The sequence below is a fragment of the Theropithecus gelada genome, chromosome 16 (genome assembly GCF_003255815.1).
Source record: "Theropithecus gelada isolate Dixy chromosome 16, Tgel_1.0, whole genome shotgun sequence".
In the NCBI taxonomy this organism is placed as follows: Eukaryota; Metazoa; Chordata; class Mammalia; order Primates; family Cercopithecidae; genus Theropithecus; species Theropithecus gelada.
This window is the reverse complement of record NC_037684.1, coordinates 47845172-47872954: the sequence shown is the minus strand read 5'-3', so window position 1 is coordinate 47872954 and position 27783 is coordinate 47845172. Positions and strand designations below refer to the sequence as shown.

The window sequence follows — 27783 nt, the reverse complement described above, 5'->3', positions numbered from 1 at the left end:
CCGTCTGAAGAAAGTGGGGAGAGACTGGGAAAGTCCGTCTGGGCGTCAGCAGAACAAGTAATTTCCAACAGCAGCCAGGGGAAAGTGTGCAGGGATGAAGAGGATGAAATCAGGGTAAGAGGAAGCTAATGAGAAAAGGCAACTTCTCCATTCCTGACCTTCCCCACTGAGCCCGTCCTTGGCTTCACAGTGGCTTCAGAGTGACTCACGACCCCAGAGGAAGCGGTCCTGGAGGTAGGGGCAGTGGGTCAGACAGCCCAGAGCAGGAAGAGGCAATGAGATGTTCTACAGTGGGGCTGCCTGGAAGGAGCCTGGGGCATGGGCTTTCTCCAGCAAGGCTGGGTGTGAGTCCTGTGCACTGTGGGCTTCCCAAACTGCTCCTCTCCCCGCACTCCTCATGGCCAGCCTTGTCTGTCCTCTCCTCCTGGCAGTAGATCCCACAGCTCCTCAATGCCTGGGTTCCTCCTGGCTCCTCCTGCTCCTTGGCTCCCACATGCACTGCCGTGCAAACCTGACCAGGCCTGGACCCATTTTCTTTCCTACATGCACAAAAGTTTGGACACACCTTGCAACACACACTGTACCATAGCAAAGAATGACACTTCTTTTCTCCTAATATGTAAAATAGAGAAGTAGCTACAGACATAATAGGAAGTGAGCAAGAAACTTGAAGGAGATTCAAGTAGGTTTGCGGCATTGACTTCCGAGCTTGGATTCAAGTGTCTGAAGGGCACCAGACACCTGTGATCACCGAGGAGAGGAGAGGAGACAGTACCATGTGGCTGTCCCAGGCTCTGCTGCTTCTCATCCTCGCAGGTGAGTGTGGGTGGAGCTTTAAGGTGCTGGAATGACAGAGGCTGGGCTGGAGACAGAGATACTCTGTTCTTAGGAAGGAGACACGTCAGGGAAAATGACAGCGCCAATTCATCCATCCCTGCCCATATTCATTAAATAGCAGTCAAGTTTTTGTTATCTGACAGGTTCTGTGTTAGATGCTGCAGAAACAAAGACAAAACAAAACAGGAATAGCTTCTTGTTGGAACTTTCATAGCACGGTTTTGTGTGGAGATATGTTTTCAGTTCTCTTGGGTATATATCTAAGGGTATAATTACTGAATCCTATGTTAACTCTATGTTTAACTTTTTGAGGAATCATCAAACATTTTTTTCCAAAGATTTATATTTGAGTACAGCTTTGGTTGTCATGTCAACAAATTTTGATATGCAGTGTTTTCATTTCTGTTAAAATGTAACAAATCTATGTGCTTCTCATATGATCTATACTCAGATCAAGCTTTGTAAGAAAATGTTTCCTTCCAATCTCAAATTTATTTTCTTTTTTTTTTTTTTTTTTTTTGAGACGGAGTCTCGCTCTGTCGCCCAGGCTGGAGTGCAGTGGCCGGATCTCAGCTCACTGCAAGCTCCGCCTCCCGGGTTCACGCCATTCTCCGGCCTCAGCCTCCCGAGTAGCTGGGACTACAGGCGCCCGCCACCTCGCCCGGCTAGTTTTTTGTATTTCTTAATAGAGACGGGGTTTCACCCTGTTAGCCAGGATGGTCTCGATCTCCTGACCTCGTGATCCGCCCGTCTCGGCCTCCCAAAGTGCTGGGATTACAGGCTTGAGCCACCGCGCCCGGCCCTATTTTCTTTTAAAGTTGATTATTATTACTATTACTATTTGTAGAGATGAGGACTCACTTTAATGAACCTTAGGGTTCTCAACCCTGACCCTTCTATATAAACAGATGAATGAACAGATATGAATGAAGGAAGGAACTAATGAATGAGTCCATTCTTGAAGAACTTTTAAAGAGCATGGATACTCGGGTTCCGGCTCAGACCCACTCAGTCAGTCATGGCGGGCTCAAGCATCTGGATGGTTTAGACGCCTCCATACATGGTCTTGACTGGTTCTTAGCCACGGCTGAGAGACTTCCTCTAAAGAGCTCAGAGTATAAAGAGGAAGACAGGCAGCTAGACAGTGCGTAATCGTTATCTGAGAAGGAGTCTTGCTCTGTTGCACAGGCTGGAGTGCAGTGGCGCAATATCGGCTCACTGCAACCTCTGCCTCCCAGGTTCAAGCAATTCTCCTGCCTCAGCCTTCCAAGTAGCTGGGATTACAGGTGTGCACCACCACGCCCGGCTAACTTTTTTGTATTTTTAGTAGAGACGGGGTTTCACCATGTTGGCCTGCCTGGTCTTGGCTCCTTGACCTCGTAATCCGCCCACCTTGGCCTCCCAAAGTACTGGGATTACATGTGTGAGCCACTGTGCCTGGCCAGATTTCCATTTTTTAATGCTCTGGAATTAGAACATAAAGGATTTTTTTCCCTTAGAATCTTGCAAAATTACCTATAAGGCTATCTGACAACAGAGCCTTGATCTAGGGTAAATTCTTTGAATAGTTTGGATTCCCCCCCACCCCCACCATGATTATTATCTATTCAGGGTTTTTTTTGCTTGTTTTTGAATAAATTATATCATTTCCACCCCCCCTCCACCAAGAAAGCTAACGATATTATTAAGTATATATTAGCATAAAGTTCTGTAGTTATAAAGCATCCTTTTATAATTTAAAATTTTAATATGTGTTGTCATATACAGTCAGCCCTACATATATATCCATGGGTTCCTCATCTGTCAATTTAACCAACTACAGGTGGAAAATATTTGGAAAAGAAAACCCTCTACCTGCGCTGAACATGTACAGACATTTTCTTTTCATTATTCCCTGAACAGTACAGTCTAACAACTATGTGTGACGTAGCAATTACATTGCATTAGAATTATAAATAATCTAGAGAGATTTAAAGTGTATGGGAGGATGTGTGTAGGTTATATGTAAATATCATGGCATTTTATATCAAGGACTTGAGCATCTGTAGATTTTCATAGCCACAGGGTCCTGGAACAAATTCCCTCTGGATATCGAGGAATGACGGTGCTCATTTTGATTACATGTGCCACAAGATTTTCCACGTTATTATTGCTTCTCCTTTTCCCACATCCTCTTTTCTCCTACATTGAACTAGTCAGTCTTGAGATCTGGTTGGTTAATGTTAACTGATTTTATTATCTAATTATTCATTTCTTATAGGTATAATTTCTTCTTATTTCCTTGGGATTAGCACTTGTTATCTTTAATAAATGAAATATTGTGATTATTTTTCTTTCTAAATTAATTAAATTATGTTAAGACTAAGAATTTAGTTTTGTCCAATTGAGATATAATTCATACACCATAAAATTTACTCAAAGTGTGTAACTCAGTGGCTTTTGGTATATTCACAAAGTTGTACAAAGATCACCTCTACCTAATTCCAGAACATTTTCCTCACCTCAAAAAGAAACCCCATACACATTAGCAGTTAACCCCTTCCCCAGCCCTTGGCATCCACTAATCTACTTTCTTGTCTCCAGGAGTCTGCCTGTTCTGGACATTTCATATGAATGGAATCATACAACATGTGACATTTCATGTCTGGCTTCTTTCACTTAGCATTATGTTTCAAGGTTCCTCAGTGTTGTAGCACAAATCAGAGCTTCATTCTTTTTCATGGCTGCATAATATTTCACAGTGGATATACCACATTTGGTTTCTCCAGTCATTTGTTAATGAACCTTAGGGTTGTTTCCACCTTTTAAAAATTGTTAGGAATAATGTTATGAGCTTTCATAGCATGGTTTTGTGTGGAGATATGTTTTCAGGTCTTTTGGGTATATATCTAGGGGTATAATTGCTGAATCCTATGTTAACTCTATGTTTAAGTTTTTGAGGAATCATCAAACATTTTTTTCCAAGGATATATATTTGAGTACAGCTTTGGCTGTCATGTCAACAAATTTTGATATGCAGTGTTTTCATTTCTGCTAAAATGTAACAAATCTATGTACTTCTTATATTATCTACACTCAGATCAAGCTTTGTAAGAAAATTTTTCCTTCCAATCTCGAATTTATTTTCTTTTAAAGTCGATTATTATTATTATTATTATTATTTTGTAGAGATGAGGACTCACTTTAACGCCCAGGCTGGTCTCAAACTCCTGGGCTCAAGTGATCCTCCCACTTTGGCCTCCCAAAGTGTGGGGATTATAGGTGTGAGCCACCATGCCTGGCTTCAAATTTATTTTCTGTAAAAAATTTTCAGATGTATTCTGCTTCCTTTCCTTCCTTCTGAGACAGGGTTTGCTCTGTCACCCAGTCTGGAGTACAGTGCTGGGATCAGGGTTCATTGCAGCCTTGACCTCCCAGGCTCAAGCCATCCTCCCACCTTAACCTCCTAAGTAAGTAGCTAGGACTACAGGCATACAGTGCAACACCCAGCTAATATTTATTTATTTATTTATTTAGTCTCGCTATGTTTCCAGGCCTGCTTTCAAGCTCCAGGGCTCAAGCGATTCTCCTGCCTCAGCCTCCCAAAGTGCTGAAATTACAGGTGTGAGCTACCACACCCAGCTCTTATTTCCTATATAACTTCCAGATGTATTTTTTCTTTAAATATTTACCTTAATTGTTGTTTTTCCATTCTGATGCAGTACTTTTTTCAGAGTGAACAAATGAAGCCCCCAAATCCATCTTTCCCCAGGAGGTCGTGTGCAGTTTCTTAGTTCCCTTCGGATGCCATAGAAAGCAGATTTGGGCATGGAGTCCAATTTCTGTTCCAGGAATTCCTTGGGTTGTGCAGCTCTGCCTGTTTGTGGTGAAACTGTCTTCCACTCCTACCATGATGAACCCTGGTTTTTCAAGACATTCCAATGAAGTCTAAAGTTTTCATTCCTCCAGGGGTAATAATAATAATAACAAACATAATACAGTAACATAGAGGTAGATGCCATTATTATTCCCACTTATAGGAAACGAAGGCACAGTGTGTTAGTCCATTTTCACGCTGTTGATAAAGACATACCTGAGGTTGGGTAAATTATAAAGAAAAAGAGGTTTAATGGACTCACAGTTCCACATGACTGGGGAGGCTTCACAGTCATGGTGGAAGGTGAAAGGCACGTCTTACATGGCAGCAGGCAAGAGAGAGAATAAGAGCCAAGCAAAAGGGGTTTCCCTTTATATAACCATCAGATCTCGTGAGATGTATTCACTACCATGAGAACAGTGTGGGGAAAACCACCCCATGATTCAATTATCTCCCACCGGGTCCCCCCAACAACACGTGGGAATTATGGAAGCTACAATTCAAGATGAGATTTGGGTGAGGACATAGCCAAACCATATCACACAGAGAGGTTAATTTGCCCAGGTTCACAAAACTTGTAAGTGGTAGAGCCAGAATTCAAACCCAAGCCCTCTGGAACAGCCTGAGCTCTTAACCATGACCTTGGGTGTCTCTTGGCGTTTCAGAGACAACTTCTCTCCTTCCATGGGAATTGCTCCCAGGGCTTCTTCAAGTGCTCCAATGTGCTTCTAGTTTGATCTCAAGTTTATGCTGCAGTAATCACAGCTACGCTTTATTACCGGTGCACAAATAATCAAAATCAATCGTTTCTTTAGCTGGGTCTCCCTTTAGGTCAGTTGAATTTAAAGATTTTCTGACAAAGGTCTCACTTAAGGTATTTCCACTGTTTTGAATTGTTTTCAAGTGAAAGATTAGGCCGACAAGTTCATGCAGACTAGTCTTGTCCTGGAGCAAATTGTTTGAAAAGTGGAGCTAATTAGGTATGCCCCATCCCTCACCCTTTAGCTGACTTGAATCATGTCCATTATGTTTAGAGAAGAACTTATAAGATGCAGGAGAGTGTGGAATGGGTGCCGCTTTGTTTATACCTAACCTTTACTTGCGTTTATCTAAGTTAGCTTTTCCTAGGAATTTTGGAACTGGAATTTATAACAATGTATGGCGAAATGGAGATCTGTGTGATGTGGATCCCATAGCACATACAGACCAGTTGGTATCACTATTTGGTCAATTTCAAAGGGATTCATTCAGGGTGATTAACTACAGCAGAGCCACCAGAAACCATCAGAATCACCAGGAATAGCCAATCGTCAAGGCAGCAATCATTCTCCTGGAAAAGGGTCTTCTGCAATTTCCTCCCCATCAGACCAGTATAACACAAAGATGGTTGCAAAAGAGCGTTCCTTGGAATATAATGATTTGTTGGCCATAGGGAGAGGGAGAGGGGTGAACTGCAGGAAGCTATTATTGCTCAGTGTCAACATTTGTGTTTCGTTGGGGGATCTGCAATTGTGCTCTTCAATGATTTTCCTGGTGACTTTGACCCAGTGGAATTTTGAAGGACAAAGATTTGTCTTGTGGAAAATGTATTCCTTCCTTGACTGTTATGAGGCAGTTGGATTTGGCCACTACTCCCAATGCAGGAGGCTGTGGCCCTGCCCTTGGGGTGGGAGGTGACGGCACATGAATTTGTGTTTTCCAGGCTACTCCATTGCCACTGAAATCACTGGTCCAACAACAGTGAATGGCTCGGAGTGGGGCTCGTTGACTGTGCAGTGTGCTTACGGCTCAGGCTGGGAAACTTACTTGAAGTGGTGGTGTCGAGGAGCTGATTGGAATGGCTGTAACATCCTTGTTAGAACAAATGGATCAGAGCAGGAGGTAAAGAAGAATCGGGTGTCCATCAGGGACAATCAGAAAAACCGCATATTCACCGTGACCATGGAGAATCTTAAAAGAGATGATGCTGACAGTTATTGGTGTGGGATTGAGAAAACTGGAATTGATCTTGGGGTCAAAGTTCAAGTGACCATTAAGCCAGGTAAGAGGAAGTGTATATACGTGTGTGTCTCTCAGGTCCTGCTCTGTCCTGGTCCCTGAGGTCCCACTTGAGTAAATTAACTGTCACTCAGAGTCACCTATGACAGAGGGTGGCTGAGTCCTGAGGTCTTGCTATGGTTTGAATATTTGTCCCCCCAAAAACTCGTGTTGAAACTTAATCCCCAATGTGGCAGTATTGATAGACGAGGCCTTTAAAAGGTGACTGGGTCATGGGGGTAGAGTTCCCATGAATGAATTAATCCATTCATGGATTAAAGAATGAATGAGTTATAATGGGAATGGAACTGGTGGCTTTATAAGAAAAGGCAGACAGACCTGACCTAGCACACTCAGTTCCATCACCACGAGATGCCTTGAACCACCTTGGGACTCTGCAGAGTCCCTACCATGAAGAAGGCCCTCCCAAGATGTGGCTCCTCAACCTCGGCCATCTTAGCCTTCATAACTGTAAGAAACAAATTCCTTTTCTTTATAAATCACTCAATTCCAGATATTCTGTTATAACCAAGAAAAAGTAGACTAAGACAGGTCTCATAGGACCCTGAAGGACCGCTTGGGATTGAGGGGATCTCTTCAATGCCCCCATGGCTCCCAGGGCTCCCTCCAGGATGGGATTAAGCCTTTCTAGGCATGTTTTGTTTTTCTCTGAACAGCTCAGTGTCCGAGTCTGTTGCCCACAGATGACAGGGTGATGGTTCCAGTTTCAGCCCATGGGCCAAAGGGACCCCTTTCCCTGGTAACCAGAGACCCCAGTCCTTGCCAGTGCCTTCTTGGAACTTCTTTATAGCACTAAGTGCCTGTGTCAGAAAAGGAGAAGGGCCTCAAGTCAATGGCCTTAGCTTAAGAAACAAGGGGAAAAAAAAAGATTAAAGTAAACTCAAAGCAAAGACCAGAACACAGATAATATTAAGACCACAGTGAAAAATTAATGAAATCGCAAACAAAAGTAATGGGGAAAAAATGAAATGAGATACATCTCACACATTGTGAGAACATCAAAAACACTGTTAAACTTCTAGCTAGACTGATCAGGAAAAACAAGAGAGAAGACGTCAATTATTAACATCAGAAATGAGAGAGGTAGCATTACAACAGATTTTACAGCTACTAAAAGAATAATAAAGGAATATGTGTCGTAAACAACTTTTATGTCAATATATTCAACAAGTTAAATGAAATGGAAAAACATCCTTGAAAGATGCAAACTACCAGTCACAAGAAGAAATAGATAACTAGAATAGCTCTGTATCTATTAATGAAATAGAATTTGTCTTTTGCAGTCTTTTCACAAAGAAAATGTCAGGCTCAGATGGACCTTTGGTGAGTTCAGGACCAGATAATATCAATTCTTTTTTTTTTTTTTTTTTTTGAGATGGAGTTTCGCTCTTGTTGCCCAGGCTGCAGGCTGGAGCACAATGGCAAGATCTCGGCTCACCACAACTTCCACCTCCTGGGTTCAAGAGATTCTCTTGCCTCAGCCTCCTGAGTAGCTGGGATTATAGGCATGCACCACCACGCCTGGCTAATTTTGTATTGTTAGTAGAGATTGGGTTTCTCCATGTTGGACAGGCTGGTCTCGAACTCCCGACCTCCATGGAGAAGGGTGTAACTTGCAGGAAATAAGCAGTAGCTGAGCAATACATTCTCTTGGTTCAAAACCCCAAAGATCTTGTGACATTACCGCTACTTGAATTTCTCCTCCATAACTCCTGGGACTATAGTAATGCCCTGTAAATTAAGACAGCTTTTACCCAAAATTAATCCCATATATCCTGTTGGCAAAGGTCCCCAAATACCAGTGGGAAGGTTGGTGGGTTTGTCTCCTCCCACTAACGTTACCTGTTCTCTGACTGGGAGATCGAATCCTGCGCTTCAGGGTGTTCCTGGGGAGTGGGAATCAATGTGCCTCTGGCAACCCATCCCTGAGACGGGGCTGTGGGCTGGATGGGGAATGCCTCCATTGTTTGTGGGGCCCGGGTCCAGGTCTCCTTCTCGTTTCCCCACAAGGGGTGCCATTCTGATGAAATTTTGAGTGGCATTGACTAGCCCAATGATTTCCTTTATTGCAGTGATAGCAAAATCCTCGTGTTTTTTTCTGTTGGGGGGTGCAGGGAACTGCATTATAAGATCCCTTCTGCCCCGTCTCTACTAAAAATACAAAAAATTAGCCAGGCGTGGTGGCGGCGCCTGTAGTCCCAGTTGCTCGGGAGGCTGAGGCAGGAGAATGGCGGGAACCCGGGAGGCGGGGCTTGCAGTGAGCCGAGATCGCGCCACTGCGCTCCAGCCTGGGCGACAGAGCGAGACTGTCTCAAAAAAAAAAAAAAAAAAAAAGATCCCTTCTGCCCAGAGGTCTGACGGTGTTCTTTTTTGAAGTGTCCGATTTTTCCACAATTATAACATTTTTCCATTTTAGGATTCGCCCCTTGGCCCTTTTTAGATTTGTCCGCTACTAAATTAATTAGCCGTTGCTTGAGCCAACTTTGTAGAGCCATAAAGCTCGTTCCCACATCTCGACAAGCTTTGAGAAAATTTCCCAAGTTTTTTAGACATCTCACAGGTGCCAGTGCACATTTACAATCTGCATTTGCATTCTCAAAAGCTAGAGTTAAGGTTAGCATTTCTGCAGGCACAGTATGAGGAATCTGATGCTTCACTGCCTCTCGTAATCTTGCAAGAAAATATGCATAAGCCACCCTTGCATGATATGTAAAAAAGATTGTACTGGGTGGGACCCCTTCCTCAGGAATTGTGGCCCAGGCACGTTTAGCAGCCAAGGCACACCGCTTGTAAGCAGCGTCTGTGAGTGCCATTTGATGTTCCAGATCTGAATAAGGACCATTATCTAACAGCATATCCTCTGTAATGTCTCTGTGTCCAGCAGCACGATTCTGTCTAGCCTGGTCTGCACACGGTTCTTGCCAATTTAAATTCCATGTCAGGTATGCACTAGCAGACAAACAAGTGCGAGCCAAATGCTTTACATCAAGCATTTGATGTGGAAGGTGCATAGTGTCAAATATAGATTCTAGCAATCCTAAAGTAAATGGGCTTTGTACTCCATTATTAACTACACTAGCTTTCAATTCCTTCAGCAACTTAAACTGTAGTGGGGTGTGTTCATGAATAAACTGCTGTGGATTATTTGGATCGGGCCTTATGGAAATAGGAAAAGCACAGGGTCCTAAGGGCTCTCCAGCTATAGCAGCAGAGCGTAAAATTCTTTGTACTGGGGTCTCTATTTCTGCTACTGAAGGAGGTGGTACAGATGTTTCTGCTACTGGAGGGGGCGACACAGGCCAATTTTCATCCTCCTGCTGTTTATTATTTTTAATTGGTACTGTGGGTGAGACAAAAGATTCTTTCAGATTTTTAGACTCAGAATATGACTTCTGCTGTCTAGCAGAATAAGAAGGAGATAATGGCAGGAGGACTGTATGGATAAAACTCCAAGCAGAAAAAACAGAAAGATCAACTTTAAGACCTTTTTGGTGAGCCCGTTTTAATCCTTCTCCTACTCTGTCCCAGATTTCTACATCGAGACTGCCTGTCTGTGGAAACCATGGGTTATGTGTAGTGACCTTCTTTAGCATCTTAGTTAATGTTTGAGAACTAACCTGAGCACCAGATTATTTAAGTAAAACTTTAAGCAAATGCACATAATGTTGCACCTCAATAGACAAATTCTGCTCCATGTTACCCTGATTCAGAAAACTTCCCATTCCCAGTACCTCTCTAGGCCACTGACCTTATATTGGCTGCTGGCTGACTTGTGCCGGGGTTTCTCATTCGTCTTGTCAGTTTCTCTTTCTCTGCTCCAGCAGAACTTCTTTGCTCACGTTCCTGTCCCGGCCACCACTTGTCGCTGTTGGTTGCTACAGGATTGAACAAAGGGGGACGAATGCAGAAATGAAGACAAAGACAAAGAGATCTGTTTTGAAGAAGGGGTCAGGGAACTCCTTGCTTCTAGTGAACGAGGGCCCTGAGCTTCTACAGCCCTTCGTATTTATTAGGTAGAAAGAGCAGGGAGGGAGAGGTAACGGTTGGTTAGCTGCTTGATTTATCACAGGTTCACATAATTGCTTTCTTTGTACAACAGTTTTCAGGTGTTCGTATAGATAATCACAAGGAACACTGCACTTTGGGTGTGACTGCCCTCAGCGCCCCTTCTGGCAGCAGATGCAGTTGCTAGTTTTCCAACATCCTGCTTTCAAAAGAACAGTTTTCTGTTCGCTCACATAGCCTCCAGTGATATACTGAGTTGGTCATGACTCTTATTCTTTCAGCCTGTAACAAAAGTTAACATTAGTGACCTTGACACCAAGTGTTGGAGACACTCTGGAGCACCTGGAGCCTCGCACCCTGCAGGTGGGAATGCACATGATACAACCACCTGGGAAAAGAGTTTGCAGTTTCTTCAGACATGGAACGTATGCCTGCCAGAGATGATCCAGCCCCTCAGCTCTTCCATATTTAGTCAAAATGATATAAAGTTTTATGTTCACACAGAGACTTGTATGTGAACATTCATAGTAGCTTTATTTGTAATAGCAAAAAACTGGAAACAATTCAAGTGAGTGGAATTTTTTTTTAAAATGTGAAATATGGGCTGGGCGTGGTGGCTCACACCTGTAATCCCAACACTTTGGGAGGCCGAGGCAGGTGGATCGCTTGAGGCCAGGAGTTTGAGACCAGCCTGGACAACATGACAAAACCCTGACTCTACTAAAAATTTTTAAAAAACTAGCTGGCTGTGATGGCACTCACCTGTAGTCCCAGCTACTTGGGAGGCTGAGGCAGAGAATTGCTTGAACCTGGGAGGTGGAGGTTGCAGTGAGCCAAGGTCATGCCATTGCACTGCAGCCTGAGCGACAGAGAGAGACTCTGTCTCAAAACAAAACAACAACAAAACAAACAACAACAAAAAAAGTGAACTACCTATACAATAGAATACAACTTGCGATAAAAGGGAACATTCTACTGATATACCAATGATAACATAGTTACGCTGAATGAAAGAAACCAGCTCAAAAACTTGATTTACACTGTAGGATTCCATTTATCTTAGATTCTGCAAAATGCAAACTCATTGATAGTAAGAGAAAATGGATCAGTGCTATCATCCCTTAGCTAAGGCTGTCACAACAAAATACCACAGACTGGGTGGCATAAACAACAGAAATGTATTTCTCATAGTTCTGGAGGCTGGAAGTCCAAGAGCAAGATGTTGGCAGGTTCAGTTGAGCCTGAAGCCTCCCTCCCTGGCTTGCAGGTGGCTGCCTTCTTGCTACCCCTTCCTGAGGTTGCCCCTCTGTGCTCGCACACCCTGGTGTCTCCCCACGTGTCCTCATCTCCTCTTCAGAGAAGGACACCAGTCAGATGGCATTAGGACTTACCCTAACAGACTCATTTTAATTGCCTCTTGAAAGGTTTTAGCTCCAAATACAGTCACATTTTGAGGTACTGGAGACTAGGGTATCAACATATAATTTTTAGGGGACCACAGTTCAATCCCTAACACCTGGGGACAGAGTAAGGAGGAGGGCAGTCTTGGGGATTATGAATATGCTCACAGTCCTGACCACGGTGGTGGTGTTACCAGGTATACACATACATCAGTTTCACATATTGTTCTCTTTAAATATTTACAGTTTATTATGTGTGAGTTATACCTTGATTTAATCACAGGAAAATGATATTAAAAAAAGACAAATATGATGCTATGATCTCTTATTTTTAGATTGCTCCAGAAGCAAACTTTGAATGTCAAAACTCACCACACACCGTCAGAGTGAGAAGGGTATGGTGCAGCAGGAACTGGCACACAGTGGAGGCTGGGATGCATCTAATATAGCCAGACTTCAATGGGGATAGGGAGGGTGAGATCTCAAAGCTGCTGGAAGACAGGAAAGGGCCAGAGAGGGAAGAGCAGAGGTGGAGGGCGCTGGGCCTGGCTGCAGAGAGCCAGGAATCCCGGGATCCCCAGAGGTGGCTCAGCGAGGGGGCCACAAGCCCAGTGGCCGAATCACTACAGAACAGGCCATAAGGAGTTCACCTCGGCTGTGGCTGAGACTCAGAAAAGAGCTAGCCTAGCCCTAGGAGAGCAGAACACTGTCGAGTGTGCTAAGCTGTGCCATGCAACTGGTGATTGCAAATTCCCTCCTTAGTCTGCTCCTCAGAATTTCTCACATGGTAATACTTCAGTAACTTCTCTTTAGAAAATAATTCATGTAATATTTTGGATACTGACCAGAGAGTCTTGGACCCCAAGGCAGAGGCTCCTTAATTCCTAGGTGGAGAAGTCTTAGGGCCACAGCCAGAGCTGGGCCATCCATGGAAGGGGTGAACCGTGTTCTGCTTTGTATGTTTAGACACAAAAACTCCAGTCCTGGAATGGACAACTGCAACAGCAAGCCTGGCTTTCACACCTGCAGCCACCCAGACCAGCAGCCCCCTCACCAGGTAGGTGGAGTCGGGTCCCACCACTTTCCCACAGGTCTGGCCCCATGGCCTTTCCTCTAACACGGTTTGCCAGATACAGCAACAGCATGCCCAGTTAAACTGCAAGTTCAGACAAACAACAAAACATTTTTTAGCATAAGTATATCCCAACTATTTCATGGGCTATACTTATACTAAAAAAGCATATGTTGTTTATCTGAACTTCAAATTTAACTGAGCGTTCTATGCTTTTATTTGTTAACTCTGATAACCCTGTCTTCTGGGGGTACTCAGGCTGAAACCCCCATAGGCCCCCGCTGTTGCATCTTTGTATCAGTAAAGTCACTGCAAACCTCAGTTGGGCTGCCCCAACCTCAGTTTACCTTTGAGGAAAATAAGATTTCCCATGTAAGCGTTGGCAACATGAAGGCAAACTCTGCAACACAGGCATGAGCCACCACATGACTAAGGGTGGCAGGAGAGGGGCCTGAACATGCCCTACCTGCCTCCTGGGGTCAAGAGGGCATATCGAGGTTTGATCTCTAGTGGGTTAGGAGAGACACCTCTGTCATCTGCTCCTAGTTTCTGCCCAAGAACAAATATTGTTCCAGCCTCCCTCTCCCCAGGCACCAGAGTAGGGGAGTGGAAAATGCTAGAGGGAAAGGGGGAAGCTGGAAGTTCAGTGTTCTCGCCCTCCCAAGCTGGAAGAGGGGTCTGGAGGATTAGTCTGATGCTCACCAACCTTGGAGGTGTCCAGAGGAGTCCCCAGAGGTCGGCACCTGTGAGCTAGCTATTGGGTTCCATCACGGCCTGCTGTGGTCAAGTCCCCCAGGTCAAGGCGGAAGCCCAAACCACAGACCCTCCTGCTCCTGCTAGAGCGCAGCGCAGAGGCCTGTGTCTCTGGCTCAGTCCTCCTGGAACTCAAGGCCTGCCAGTTCCCTCTGCAGTTCAACTCTGTTTTTTTTTTTTTTTTTTCATTCACTCGATCTTGAGTTCTGCGAATGTGTCTGCAGAGCTCCACCTGCGGAGCTGGCTTTAGGACTCCTTGACTGTTTCTTTTTTGTTTTTTTCCTCCTCCATGCTTTTGTGCAAACTGATGGGATTTTAGCTGTCAGGGGACAGAGGACAAGGGACTCCAGAGGTGTAGTGGGAGAGCCCCAAGAGTGAAGAAGCTGGGAAGGACCTTTGGGGGCATTTGGACCTGTGGCCTGCTGTATAGTCCCTCCTCCATCTCCCCCAAATACCCTCAGTCCCATCTGAGGGCTCATCCAGCATTCTGGGGTTGGATATAATTTTGATTTTTCTTTCTTTCTTTCTTTCTTTTTCTTTCTTTCTTTCTTTCTTTCTTTCTTTCTTTCTTTCTTTCTTTCTTTCTTTCTTCCTTCCTTCCTTCCTTCCTTCCTTCCTTTCCTTCCTTCCTTCTTTCTTCCTTCTTCCTTCTTTCTCCTCCCTTCCTTCCTTCCTTCTTTTTCCTTCCTTCCTTCCTTCCTTCCTTTCCTTCCTTCCTTCCTTCTTTCTTCCTTCTTCCCTCTTTCTCCTTCCTTCCTTCCTTCCTTCCTTCCTTCTTTCCTTCATTCCTTCCTTCCCTCCTTCCCTTCTTTCTTTCTTTTTTTTTTTCAGAGATGGGGCCTCACTAGGTTGCCCAGGCTGGTCCTGAACTCTTGGGTTCAAGCAATCCGCCTGCTTTGGCCTCCCAAAGTGCTGGGATTACAAGTGCAAGCCACCACTCCTGGTCTGATTTTTAAAATGTATCTGTGAGCTGAGAGTGGCCTCAAGTTGCGCTGAGGTGAAAGAAACAAGTTGGGAGGTCAAGACCCTGGGAAGTGAGTGGAGGATGGTGAGGGGGTGGAATTGATGGTCAATAAGGTTCCGGGCCTTACACACCCATAGAAAGTAACAGGGAACATAAGGAACCCCAGGGTCAGGTGCTGGTCCACAGGCAGAGGGTCAGAGCAAGGTCATCCTCCAAGGCCTTCAAGGATAAGACGTCAGATCTGACACCTGAAAGGTAGGTAACATTTGCACAGGTAGCGATGAGGGTGGGGAGGCCCTCTGGGTGCAGAATGCAGCAGAAGCTGAGGTAAGAAGAGACAGGGAATGCTAAACCCCTTTAAGATAGGTGAGGAGGAGTTATGGGAGACCAGCCAAAAAGGCCGGATGGGAGTTGGCAGACAGGACCTTGAATGCCAGGCTGAGTTGACTGGGGGTGTAGGGAGGACTGGAGGCCTCGCTGGTGAGCAGCATGACCATGCACCGCCAAGGGGGCTGTCCTGGCTGGGGTTCCAGGCTTGCCCTCACATAGACATTGGAAGCCAGGATCTGGGCATAGAGTTGAGAAGACCTGAGACCTCTGACCCAGGACGTAGCTCATTTCCTGTCACCATGTTCCCACAGGTCCCTGCTCAGCAGCACCCACTTCCTGTTCCTGCTCTTCCTGGAGCTGCCTCTGCTCCTGGGCATGCTGGGGGCTGTCCTCTGGGTGAACAGGCCACAAAGAAGGTCTTGAGGGAGGAAGAATCAGCCCGATGATGAGAAGCCCGATGCCCACTGACATCCTGTCCAGGGAGAAGGGCCCTCCCACAGAAGAAAGAACCTTTTCTTTTCTTTTCTCTTTTCTCTTCTTTTCTTTTCTTTCTTGTTTTAAAATTTCTTTTCTTTTTTAATTTTCTTTCTAGAAAGTCTTGCTCTGTCACCCAGGCTGGAGTGCAATGGTGTGATCTCTGTTTACTGCAACTTTCCCCTCCAGGCTCAAGCGATCCTCCTGCCTCAGCCTTCAGAGTAGCTGGGGTTACAGGCACATGCCGCCACACCCAGCTAATTTTAAAATATTTTTGTAGAGACAGGCTTCCACCATGTTGCCCAGCCTGGTCTCGAACTCCTGACCTCAAGAGATCTGCCTGCTTTGGCCTCCCAAAGTGCTGGGATTACAGGTGTGAGCCACCACACCTGGCAGAGAAACAACATTTCTTTGGAGAAGTGACTGGTTCTAGAGGCAGTGCTGGCCCCAGCTTCAGGGAACAGCCCCCTAGTCCCTTATCTCCTGCAGCCGTGCCACCTGGGGCTATTCCCTTCTCTGCACAGTCCCTAGGGCCCGACAGAGCCCTTCTTCCTTCTGAGGCCTCCAACACAGAAGAAAACACAAGAAGAATGTGTTTTCTGAGGCGCCTGTGCCACAGTGGATGTTCGTGATCTTAAGTCTGTGAGCCACCTGCAATGTTAACGGACCTGTCTTTGCATTCCGTGGGGTTCAAGGCTCCAGTCAATAATGGGTTTCAAAATCCTAAACCCATGAAAACAGAAAAACGGAACCAAACTCTGGTAATGGGCCAACTTAAGGAAAGACGAGTACAGAAGAGAGCAGAGGTTTCCGGGCTGCCGTGCCCGCTGCTCTCCTGCCACTTGTGGGGAAGGGAAGTCGGGAGCTTCCTAGACGAGCATGACTGAAGATGTTGGGACATCACAGCCTCCTTTCGTCACTGTAACACTTTCTATTTTTGTCGACTGTTACATTTTCTTACCTCTTTTAAGAGCATTGCAGTTGGCTGCTACTCTCAATTTGAGGTATATAGGGAGATCACCCATACATTTTGGGGACTGTGACATAATCCATAAACTAGATGCCAGAGCTAGAACTGTGAGCTGGGGTTGGCAGGGTCTTCAGTACCGCCTGCCTGGGTCCCCGGGGTGGTGTTCAATCTTGGACTCTAATTACTGAGCCCCCTGCCCAGAGGGACCATCTGGTGGTTAGGACAGAGGTTAAGTAACAGAAATTCCCTTCTGGGAACATGAACCAGGATCACCCAGCTGCCCTCTGTCAGGTCAATCTCTGTACCCAAGTGAGACTCTTATTCACTCCCCACCGTCATTCATTCGAAAAGGCCAGGCGTGGTGGCTCACTCCTGTAATCCAGCACTTTGGGAGGCCAAGGTGGGTGGATCACTTGAGGCCAGGAGTTCGAGACCAACCTGGCCAACATGGTGAAACCCCATCTCTACTAAAAGTACAAAAATTAGCTGGGTATGGTGGTGCACACCTATAATCCCAGCTACGTGGGAGGCTGAGACATGAGAATCTCTTGAGCCTGGGAGGTGGAGGTTGCAGTGAGTCGAGATTGCACCACTGCACTCCAGCCTGGGTGACAGAGCCAGACCCCGTCTCAAAAAAATAAATAAATAAAAAATAAATAAATAAATAAATAAATAAAAATAAATAAAAAATAAACAAAAACATTTATTAAACATCCACTAAGTACCAGGCACTGTTCAAGTATGGGTATCACCGAAATAAAGAAAAAGACCTGGGTAAATGCCGTGAAGGCAGTCTACAGGCTCAAAGATAAAGGATCACTTGGCTAGAAAATGATGAAATCACGGTTATTTTCCAGACTCCCCCACCCCCAACCTCACCCTTCATGAGCTCTGCCATTCCTCTCTGGGCTGACCCGTGTCCTGTCTGCTGCCCAGGCTCTGACCAGCGCTGCCCCCAGTCCCCATCCAGCGTGGACATCCCACCAACTCATAACATTCTCTGAGCGCCCATGTTTGCATCTCGTTTCCAACAACATATTGAATCTTACTATTGACTCTCTGCAGCAAAATATGAGAACTTCTATATCTTCCTCTTTTCCCACCATCCCCTTACCTGTACTAATATTGTCGGTATGGTGGTGTTTGTGTTGATAATATTTGGTTTTTTGTTTGTTTGTTTGTTTTTGAGATGGAGCCTTGTTCCGTTGTCCAGGTGGGAGTGCAGTGGCAATCTTGGCTCACTGCAACCTCCGCATCCCAGCTTCAAGCAATTCTCCTGCTTCAGCTTCCCGAGTAGCTGGGACTACAGGCACATGCCACCATGCCCAGTTAATTTTTGTATTTTTAGGAGAGACAGGGTTTCAACATATTGGTCAGGCTAGTCTCGAACTCCTGACCTCAGGTGATCCACCCGCCCCACCTCTGGTAACTGTTTTTAAAAGTTCAATCTAGCCAAAGTGAACAGGGACAAGAGTCAGACTGGGGAGTTCTTGTCCCTGTTCAAGAGGGAAGGCCCTGTGGTAATCAGGGAGAAAGAGGGGGGTGGGAGGGCAATGGAGAAAAGTGGACAGATCTGAGGGTCTTGGGGTAACACAATGGCTGGGGCATGAGGAAAAGGATGAGCCAAGGATGTTGCCCAGGTGACTGGAGTTTGACCTGAGAAAAAGGGGACCATGGGTGTAATTTACTGTGATGAGAAGAGGATCAGGCTGGGAGTTTTCAGGAGGTCAAATCAAGAGTTTCCTTTTGGGGGCCGGGTGCAGTGGCTCACGCCTGTAATCCCAGCACTTTGGGAGGCCAAGGTGGGCGGATCACGAGGTCAGGATATCAAGACCATCCTGGCTAACACGTGAAAACCCGTCTCTACTAAAAGTACAAAAAAAAAAAAAAAAAAAAAAAATCAGCTGGGAGTGGTGGCAGGCACCTGTAGTCTCAGCTACTCCGGAGGCTGAGGCAGGAGAATGGCATGAACCCGGGAGGTGGAGCTTGCAGTGAGCCGAGATCGTGCCACTGCCCTCCAGCCTGGGCGACAGAGCGAGACTCTGTCTCAAACAAACAAACAAACAACAAAACCAGAGACGTAATCCTTGCCCTTAGAGAATCACAGTTTGGCAGATACACGTGTTCTACCTCCACTCAAGGTGATTCTACCCGCCGAGATGAAGGCACAAGCAGCAAGCGCCTAGATTACTTCAAACTCCCTTTCCAGAGCACCAGGAGAGAAAGCATCTGCTTTATCCCAGTCTCAGGTTCCTGGTTTCTGCTGTCTCCTTCCAAGCAGCAAGGCCTAAGCAGCTGGGCAAGACAATCGGGACATTTAGCCTCATGACTTCTCAGCTTCAGACTCCAATCATAGTCGCCGGGGAGCCATAGGTCACCAAAATCAGCAGCTCAACGTGACTGTGCTTTACTTGTCTTATTCTTGCCCTTCACGATCTCAATCTTTGTCTTTCACATTTCTCCCCAGACCTACTAGCAAGAGGAAGTTAACCAGATCAACATCCTCATTCTTATGGTTGAAAGAACACAAATCGATTCTCATTCTGCCATTTTCCTTTCTTGTTTTGTTGAATCTCCCAGGGTTTCTCTTTCCTGTCAAGACTAGCTAATTTGCACAATTGTATCTAAATTTACTGATTTAATTCTTTCTATAAGCTAACTTTTCTGTTCCTGCTACCCATATAAGAGATTCTTTCTTTCTCTAATCAATACTCAATAATCAATAACATTCATAGACAAGTAGTGGGAATGTATTTGAATAAACACTGTGGTATTGATGGATAAAGGGTCTAGTGTAGCAGAAACTAATTACAAAAATGATAGCAAACAAATAAAGCAAAATCGAATATCCATGACAAATCCAAAAACAATTTCCTTGGAAAGATGTTGGCAAGTCTAATGAAATGAAAGATATATGATGTTGACCTCTATAACTGAATTAACTTGGTCATCTTCCCAACAAGATCACTATTTGAGTAGAATTTCTTTTCTTTTTCTTTTCTTTCTTTTTTCTTTTTTTTTTTTTTTTTTGAGATGGAGTCTCACTGTCGCCCAGACTGGAGTGTAGTAGCACGATCTCGACTCATTGCAACCTCCGCCTCCCAGGTTCAAGTGATTCTCCTGCCTCAGCCTTCTGAGTAGCTGGGATTACAGATGTGCACCACCACGCCTGACTAATTTTTTGTATTTTTATTAGAGACTGGGTTTCATCATGTTGGCAAGGCTGGTCTTGAACTCCTGACCTCAGGTGATTGGTCCACCTTGGCCTCCCAAAGTGCAGTGATTACAGGCATGAGCCACTGTGCCTGGCCACTATTTGAGTAGAATTTCTCACCTCATTTGCCATGCTCCTTCCTATACCTGTGGGACCTAGTACTCCCAGGTAAACACTCTTTTTCATTGGAAGCTAGCTTGATGGTACCTTATCCCACTTCCCTATCATCACAACAGCTGGCTCTCCCCTCTGTTATCATATTGCGCTAAAATTCAGTCAAACTTTCCATCTCTTGTTGGGGGTACCCAAGACCACTCCCAGGCTTAATGATTCACAAGCATAACCATGAAAAGGAGGTCTAGAATAACTAACTCCATTTTGCTCCTGACCACACCCCTACCCTGCAATGTCTTTTAGCATATAACCCAAACTAACTGTGGGAAGAATTTAGTGTCTAGTTTACCTTTTTTTTTTTTTTTTTTTTTTTGAGACAGAGTCTCATTCTGTTGCTCAGGCTGGAATGCAGTGGCGTGATCTCGGCTCACTGCAACCTCTGCCTCCTGGGTTCAAGCAATTCTCCTGCCTCAGTCTCCTGACTAGCTGGGAATACAGGTGCCCACTACCACATCTGGCTAACTTTTGTATTTTTAGTAGAGTCGGGGTTTCACCATATTGGCCAGGCTGGTCTTGAACTCCTGACCTCAGGTGATCTGCCTGCCTTGGCCTCCCAAAGTGCTGGGATTACAGGCATGAGTCACTGCTCCTCACTATAGTTTAACTTTAAAACAAGGATAATAATAGTCCCTTTGCAACACCCCTGAAGCAATAAGGCAGACATACACACAGTAACAGTGTTATGCTAAAGATTTATAGGAGCATCATGACCTGACCAAGGACAAACAAGGTAATGCAACCTCCTCAACTGAGGCCCAGATGTCTGTTGTCACCTGTCATTTCCTGGCTCAACCTCCTCCTTGTTCTGCCTTCCCCAATATAAAAAGAAGCTTGAGATTCATGCCTTTTAAGACTGTTCTTTAGGACATGAGTCCACCATCTCCTTGGTTTGCTGGCTTGTAAAGCCATCTTCCTTGCTCCAACAGCTTGTCTCTCGACTTACTGGCTATTGCTCGGCAAGCAGTCTGAGCTTTGGACTCGGCTACACTAGAAGGACTCAGAACTCAGAAAAGCTGTTATGCTCATGATTATGGTTTATTACACTGAAAGGATATGGATTAAAACCAGCAAAGGTAAAAAGTGCATGGTGCAAGCTGCCAGCTGTCCTCTCCCAGTGGGATTTTGCAGACAGTGTTTAATTCTCCCATCCTAGCAACAATGTGTCACAACACACACGAAGTGCTCCAACCAGGGATGCTCACCCAAGCCTTGGTATCCAGAGAGTTCACTGGGGTCAGCTCACCCAAGCCTTGGTATCCAGAGAGTTCACTGGGGTCAGTCACATAGTCATGGAACACCTGTAGAACTGACCTCAGTGCCTAAGTCTCCAGAGATGAAACTAAAACTACATAGCTCAGAGTTCCGCCACCCACCCAGGAATTACATTGACGGCATCAACCATCTAGCATGGCTAGAAGACCCCGCCGTAATCACATTGTTAACATGAGCTATCCAGCATGGCGTCAAAGCTCCCAGATAAACAAAGACACTCTAACCAGGCAGGATGTTCCAAGGGTTTAGAGCTTATCTCCCAGGAGCAAAGCAAGGGCTAAGCCTTTTTTGGGAAGATGCAGAGTTTGGACAACCTAAGCCTGCTGAGTTAACATTTCTCCTGCATGCATCCCTGCACTTGTAGCAGAACTGAGTTTCAAGCAAATGAGTTTCAAGGAATGACCAAAATGCAGCAGTGTTCTACCATTGATTATAATGCATTGCTGCTGGATTTTGGTCACTATTGAGAACAACAGTCATTAATTATTATTGAGAATCACAGCCCTTATGGAGTAACACAGAGCTCCTTTGATTTCCTGGTCCATCTACTAAAAAGAAAACTGTGTTGAAGTATTTACCCTCCTCACGTTGGAACCAGAGCCTCTAGTATCCATCAGGAGCCTGCAGGGCCTCAGTCTTGTTCACCAGTGTGTCTCCTCGTATAGCAATGTCTGGCACAAGTCACCTGCTAGATGGAATGAGAACACATGTCATGAGGTTGTAAGATGACCCTCCTGCCTGCCCACTCTCCCTTGACCCAGAAACAGGAAGAGCTGTATAATGTGGGCTCCCTTTATCTTAGTAATAACCTTATTGCTGGGATTGGATCTTTCCAAGAGCATGTATCTACTCAGGTCTAGTGCCCACTCTAGGTATTTTGAGCTGGAAGGTACTCAGGGAATTAGGTGCTTATAATATTGTGGAAAGGGCTGAAGAAGCTGCTCCTAAGCTTGTCCCCCGCTCCTCCCTCACACCCAGAGTAGCCTACTTTTGAGGCCCCTAGGGTTACACAAGGAGCATGAAGTCTTGGTATCTGCCAAGCAACTGCCTTCCACATCCAGGAAACTAGAGAATAATTTTATGAAACTGCAATCCAAGGAATCCTCCTAATGGAAGTCAGATAAAGAAGTTGTCACTGCTCTCACTGCCTCTTGTCACCCAGGAAGCTGGAAAACATATCCTGGAACTCTGTTTCATGAAAGTCTCCTGTTTCTTCTAATCCTTGTTTGCCAACAGCAATGGCCAAGAGCCATGGAGGATAACCTCTGTCTAACTGGGCCTTTCAAATGGCCTCAGAGACACCTTAGTTGGTGGAATCCAATCGTCATCCAAATCCCTGATTCCCAAATGAGGAAAGTGACAAGAAGCCTCACTGTTTCTGCAAAGGTCTTGCCCCAGACAGGGCTCCTCCAGGGAGAAGGAGCACAGGTGACTCATGCTGAAAAGCCAGAACAGTGAAGCATTGGGACAGACACCAGGACGTTGTCTCAGTCAGCTCAGGCTGCTGTAACAAAATACCGTAAACCGAGTGGTTTATAAACAAGGGATCTTTATTTATTATAGTTCTGGAGGCTGAAAAGTCAAGATCAAGATGTTGGTAGATTTGGTGTCTGGTGAGGACTCTCTTCCGGACTTGCAGATGGCTGCCATCTTTCTGTATCCTCGTATGGCAGAGAGAGTGCTATGGTCTGAGTGTTTGCATTTCTCCAGGATTCATGTGTTGAAGCCTATCCCCAGTGTGATGGTATTAGGAGGTGGATCCTTGGGGATAATTCAGTTGTGGGAATGGAGCCCTTATGAATAGGATTAGTGCCCTTATAAAAGAGACCCCAGAGAGCTGTCTCGCCCCTTCCACCGTGTGAAGACACAGCAAAAAAAGTACTCTTTATGAACCAGAAGGTGAGCCCTCAACAGACACTGAATCTGCTAGCACTTTGATCTTGGACTTTCCAGCCTCCAGAATTGTGAGTAATACATTTCTGTTGTTCATAACCCACCCAGTCTATGGTATTTTAAAATAGCAGCCTAAATGGACTAAGAAAGTGAGTGAGATCTCTCTTCCTCTTCTGATAAGGGCACTAATCCCATGACGAGGGCCCGATCCTCATGACCTCATCTAACCCTATTTACCTCCCATAGGCTCATGTCCTAAGTATCACCACATTACAAGGTAGGGCTTCAACATATGAATTTTGGGGGAGCTCATCAATCCGTAGCAAACACCCAGAAGCAGGCTTTGTTGTGTTGTTAACTTCCCCTGAAGATACTTCCTGCTGTTCTGCAAATAGATATTGAATGAAATAAGACTTAGAGGGAGGCCTCTTCCACTTGCCATCTCTCCACCCATCGCACCCCTGCCTGAGTGTTGCAATCCCTACCTTGCATCATGAAAGCCAGAGGTGGGACCCGACTGAAGACCTGGGTTCAAATCCTGACCTCCCCACTTCCCATCACAACAGTTTAGTTTGTCTTTCCAGCTCCAGTCATCCTATTTAAAAGTGACCTGGCAGGGGTGTTGGGATGGGTGTGCAGGATTTAAATATACAGACTGCATGGTATGTAGAAGATCAAAAGAGGAAGATTTCTCAGAGGGATGCCACCACCTTCAAACACCTCTGCTCAACTCCTGGTACTCAGCAGGGTGAATATTTTTATTCCTGTTTCGCAGATGAGGAGACTGATGCTAAGAGACTTTTGCTGATTTGCCTGAAGTCATATAACTAGTGAATAGCAGACCCTAAATTCTGAGCCAGGGCTCCCAGCTCATGGCCAGAACCTTCCTCACTCTGCTACATGGCCCACATCATCAGAGTCAAGTAGAGACCCTCTCTGAGCCAGGCTCCCTATAGTGCCCCAGCCCCCATGTTGGGAAGACCCTCCCCACACCCTGCTCCTTAGAGAGCCCTGTATTTGTAACAAGATCCCAAAAAGGCATCCATTGCCCAGAGCTGGTCGGGAGGCTGCCTTCTTGGTGACGTCTCCCTTGAGTGCCAGTGGGGAGGGAGGAAAGCGGGCAGTGGGGTCCACCACCCTTGGGCATTTGCCCATTCTCACCATGATGCACAGGATACTGAGAACCACTCCCCAAATGGATAGAGGTGAGAGAAGAGAGGCCCAATGCTTTCATACATTCCTGATCCCCTTTCCTGGAAAATATGGAAGGATCAGAGCTCTCACCCTCCAATTCAGCTCACAAGGCTGGGGCCGAGCTCCATCTGCATCTCTGGGTGCCCAGATCGGTCCTGCCTTTGTGGAGGCTACAGCCTTACCTGGAAATGGATGCCGTGCAACAGGACAATGACAACATAGGGACATGAGATTAAATACAGAAATAAGCACTGCAGGCAACAAGGACCCCAGAGGGAGGGGTCTGGAAGGCCTGGAGCAGTCAAGGATGCCTTCCAGGAGAGATGTGGCCTGAGCTCATCCTGGGAGAATGAGAAGGGAGGATGACGGTCTTCGAGGAAGCAGAAAGACAAGCACAGCCTTGAAAGGCAGGGATAACAGGGATAAGTGTGTGGGCTGCTCACACTGTCCTACACATCACATGCCCAGAGTTTGCCCTAAGAATGCACCCCTCCCAGATGAGATCTGAATTTTCTGGAAGCCCCGAGAGCTGTCCCCCCAGGGCAGCGATGGTGGGCGTCTCAGTGTGGTGCAGTGCCAGGCAGGGCCCCAGGCTCCCCACCCTTCGGTGCCGCACGGCCAGTGTTCATTATTCTCAGTCCTCCCCTAGCTCTGCCCTCCTGGAGAGGAGAGCATTTTCCAGGACAGGTTTCAGAGACAGGACAAGGACCTCCTGGGGAGGGGACAGTGGCTCCAGATGCTGGCCTTGACATGGAAAAAGCCTGGGAGTCCCAGATGTGGGCCATCTCTTCAAGGAATTTGTCATCTCCTGGAGGACACCAGGGCTCAGAGCACATCTGCTTCAAAGGTGGGTTCCCTGTGGCATTGCCATGTCCTTCGCATTTGGCAAAGTGTCTGGTCCTAGCTAAAAAAAAATGGAACACACACCAGCTGTTTCTAAGCAGACCCTGCAGCCTCTCCCTGTCCCGACCTCGGATGAGCGAGAAGCCACGGAGTCGGTGTGCTGCGGGGGACCCTTCCAGCCCGGTTAGGGAACCTCCGGTAGTGGTTTCCGTGGTTGCGGGCAGTGACTTACTGCCTCACCCTGTAAGAGGACTGCGCTTCTCCTTCCCACTGACTTCGGGGTTGACCCTTTGACAATGAACGGTGAGCAGGAGCTGCATGTGCACCTTCTGAGCAGAGGCTCCGCATGCCACCCAGTGCTTTCCCTCTCCTCTAGCGGACTGGGCTCCTGCAGCCTGGTGCCCAAGCAATGCTGACTCACTGCTTGCGTATAGATGAGCGAGAAACAAGCTTTTGTGGTTACAGCATGCGGTGATTTGGGAGTTTTGCTATGGCAGTGTGAGTCAGAAAGAGCTAACTAATACAACCGCGTGCACCCGGCCGTTTGCCCAGACGAGGATGGTGAGGGTGCTTTCTGGAGAAGTCTGCAGCTGTGCATCATCTCCTTCACAGACTCAGATCCCTGCTTCCCAAGAAAGGTGCGTTGAGCAGCCCTTGACACAGAGTCAGGGAGACTGAGGACCAGGCAAGCTTTTCCTTAGTGCCCAGAGCAAGGCACAGAGGGTGGGGCTTGCAACCGGCTGTGGCTGCTGCAAGAGGAGACATCTTTGTCGCTCCCAGCTCCTGCTTCCCCTCCACACACATGCACACACCACCCCACACACCACACACACACCACATGTGCACACACACCCACACACCACACACACACCACATGTACACACACACACCCCACACACCCCCACACCCACACATGTACACACCACCCCACACACCACACACACCACATGTACACGCACATACCCACACACCCCCACACCCACACATGCACACACCACCCCACACACCACACACACACCACATGTACACACCACCCCACACACCACACACACACCACGTGTACACACACACACCCCACACACTCCCACAACCACACANCTCACACCACACACACCACTCACACCACTCACACCACACACAACACACACGCCACCCCCCCCACACATGCACACACATACACTACACACCTGACCCCAAACACCACACACATATACACACACTACACACATCTCACATACACCACACACACCACACACCACACATACACACACTACACACACACCATCCCACACACCATGCACATACATCACATGTACCTACATACACAGCACACATACTACACACACTACACACACCACACACACTACACACATATCCCACATACCACACACATATACACACACAGAAATATGAGGACTCCGAATGCAGCAAAAAATGAACAAGCAGGAAATACATTTACTGAAACACCAAAGTAAGAGGAGACATTTGATAACAGAATGCCAGGGTTTTAGAGTTTCCTAGTTCCAGGAATCTAAGTCCCCGGATGAGGCATTCTGAGGCTGTGCTTGCATTTATAAATCCTCCACAGCCATTCTGTGTATATCGGGCACACTGCTGGCCAGGTTCCCGGAGTTAGCTCTTGATATATTGGAACTGTTATATGTGGTCATCTTGGGCGACAAAAAGAGCCACACAGGTCAAAAGCAAGGCTTATAGATGGTCCACCAAGCTCTGCCTGGTGCCAGGTCTGTGGAAACGGTCAGGCACTTGACCAAGACAAGGACCTCTGGGGTCTGCTGAGGTCAGAGCAAGACCAAGGGGTTAAGAGGTCAGAGGCTCTGAGGTTGCACCCAGCCTATCTGTACCACCAAGGATCAGAGATAGACCAGCGGGCATTGTGCGTGTGCCCCTATCCCGTGCAGTCTCACAGGCCCCGCTCTTAGAAGGGTCCCACGTTTAATGCTTGGTTGTCACCATCTTGAAATTCTTAATAATTTTGGAACCCTACGTTTCATTTTACACTAGGCTCTGCAAATAGCTGGTCTTATCCAGTGAATGCTGAGCCATACCCTGGGGCGGCTCATGCTGGCCACAGAAAACTGGCCATTCACAGAGGGGAGGACCTGCCCAGAAAATCCAGATGGCAGCTGGCCCAGTCTCACTGGTCCTGGGCCGTGCTGTGATTTGGAGAAGGGCAGGCCTGTCAGCTGTGGGTAGTGGGAGGGACGCGTTGTCTTTACTGGGAACAGAAAGGGGAACAGCAAATGCAAACATATCTTATTAGGAAGAACTTCGTCCAAGTTCTCAAAACTGTTTCACCTAACCACATAGCGCCCCGTGGCCCCAGCTTCCTCCATCCTGGCACCAGCTCTGAGAACCAAACCCAGAAGAGGCCGGAGAAGGAAACGAAGAGGAAGTGTCCAGAACAGCAGAAGAGGGGACAGAAGAGGGGACAGAAGAGGGGACAGACGAGC

General features: G+C 46.5%; 2 protein-coding genes across 2 annotated transcripts; one reads left to right on the top strand and one right to left on the bottom strand.

Annotated features, from left to right (window-relative positions):
- Window positions 1-125: 125 nt before the first annotated feature.
- Window positions 126-932, bottom strand: C16H17orf77 (chromosome 16 C17orf77 homolog). The gene is given in 2 exon segments (XM_025363614.1): window positions 126-625; window positions 627-932. Coding segments are annotated over 2 exon segments (726 nt in total). The 3' UTR covers window positions 126-205.
- On the top strand, window positions 754-15726 carry CD300LD (CD300 molecule like family member d). Its single transcript, XM_025363615.1, has 4 exons — window positions 754-816; window positions 6396-6734; window positions 13123-13213; window positions 15587-15726. The coding sequence occupies exons 1-4, from the start codon at window positions 777-779 to the stop codon at window positions 15696-15698; spliced, it is 582 nt and encodes a 193-aa protein (XP_025219400.1). The 5' UTR covers window positions 754-776; the 3' UTR covers window positions 15699-15726.
- Window positions 15727-27783: the final 12057 nt, after the last annotated feature.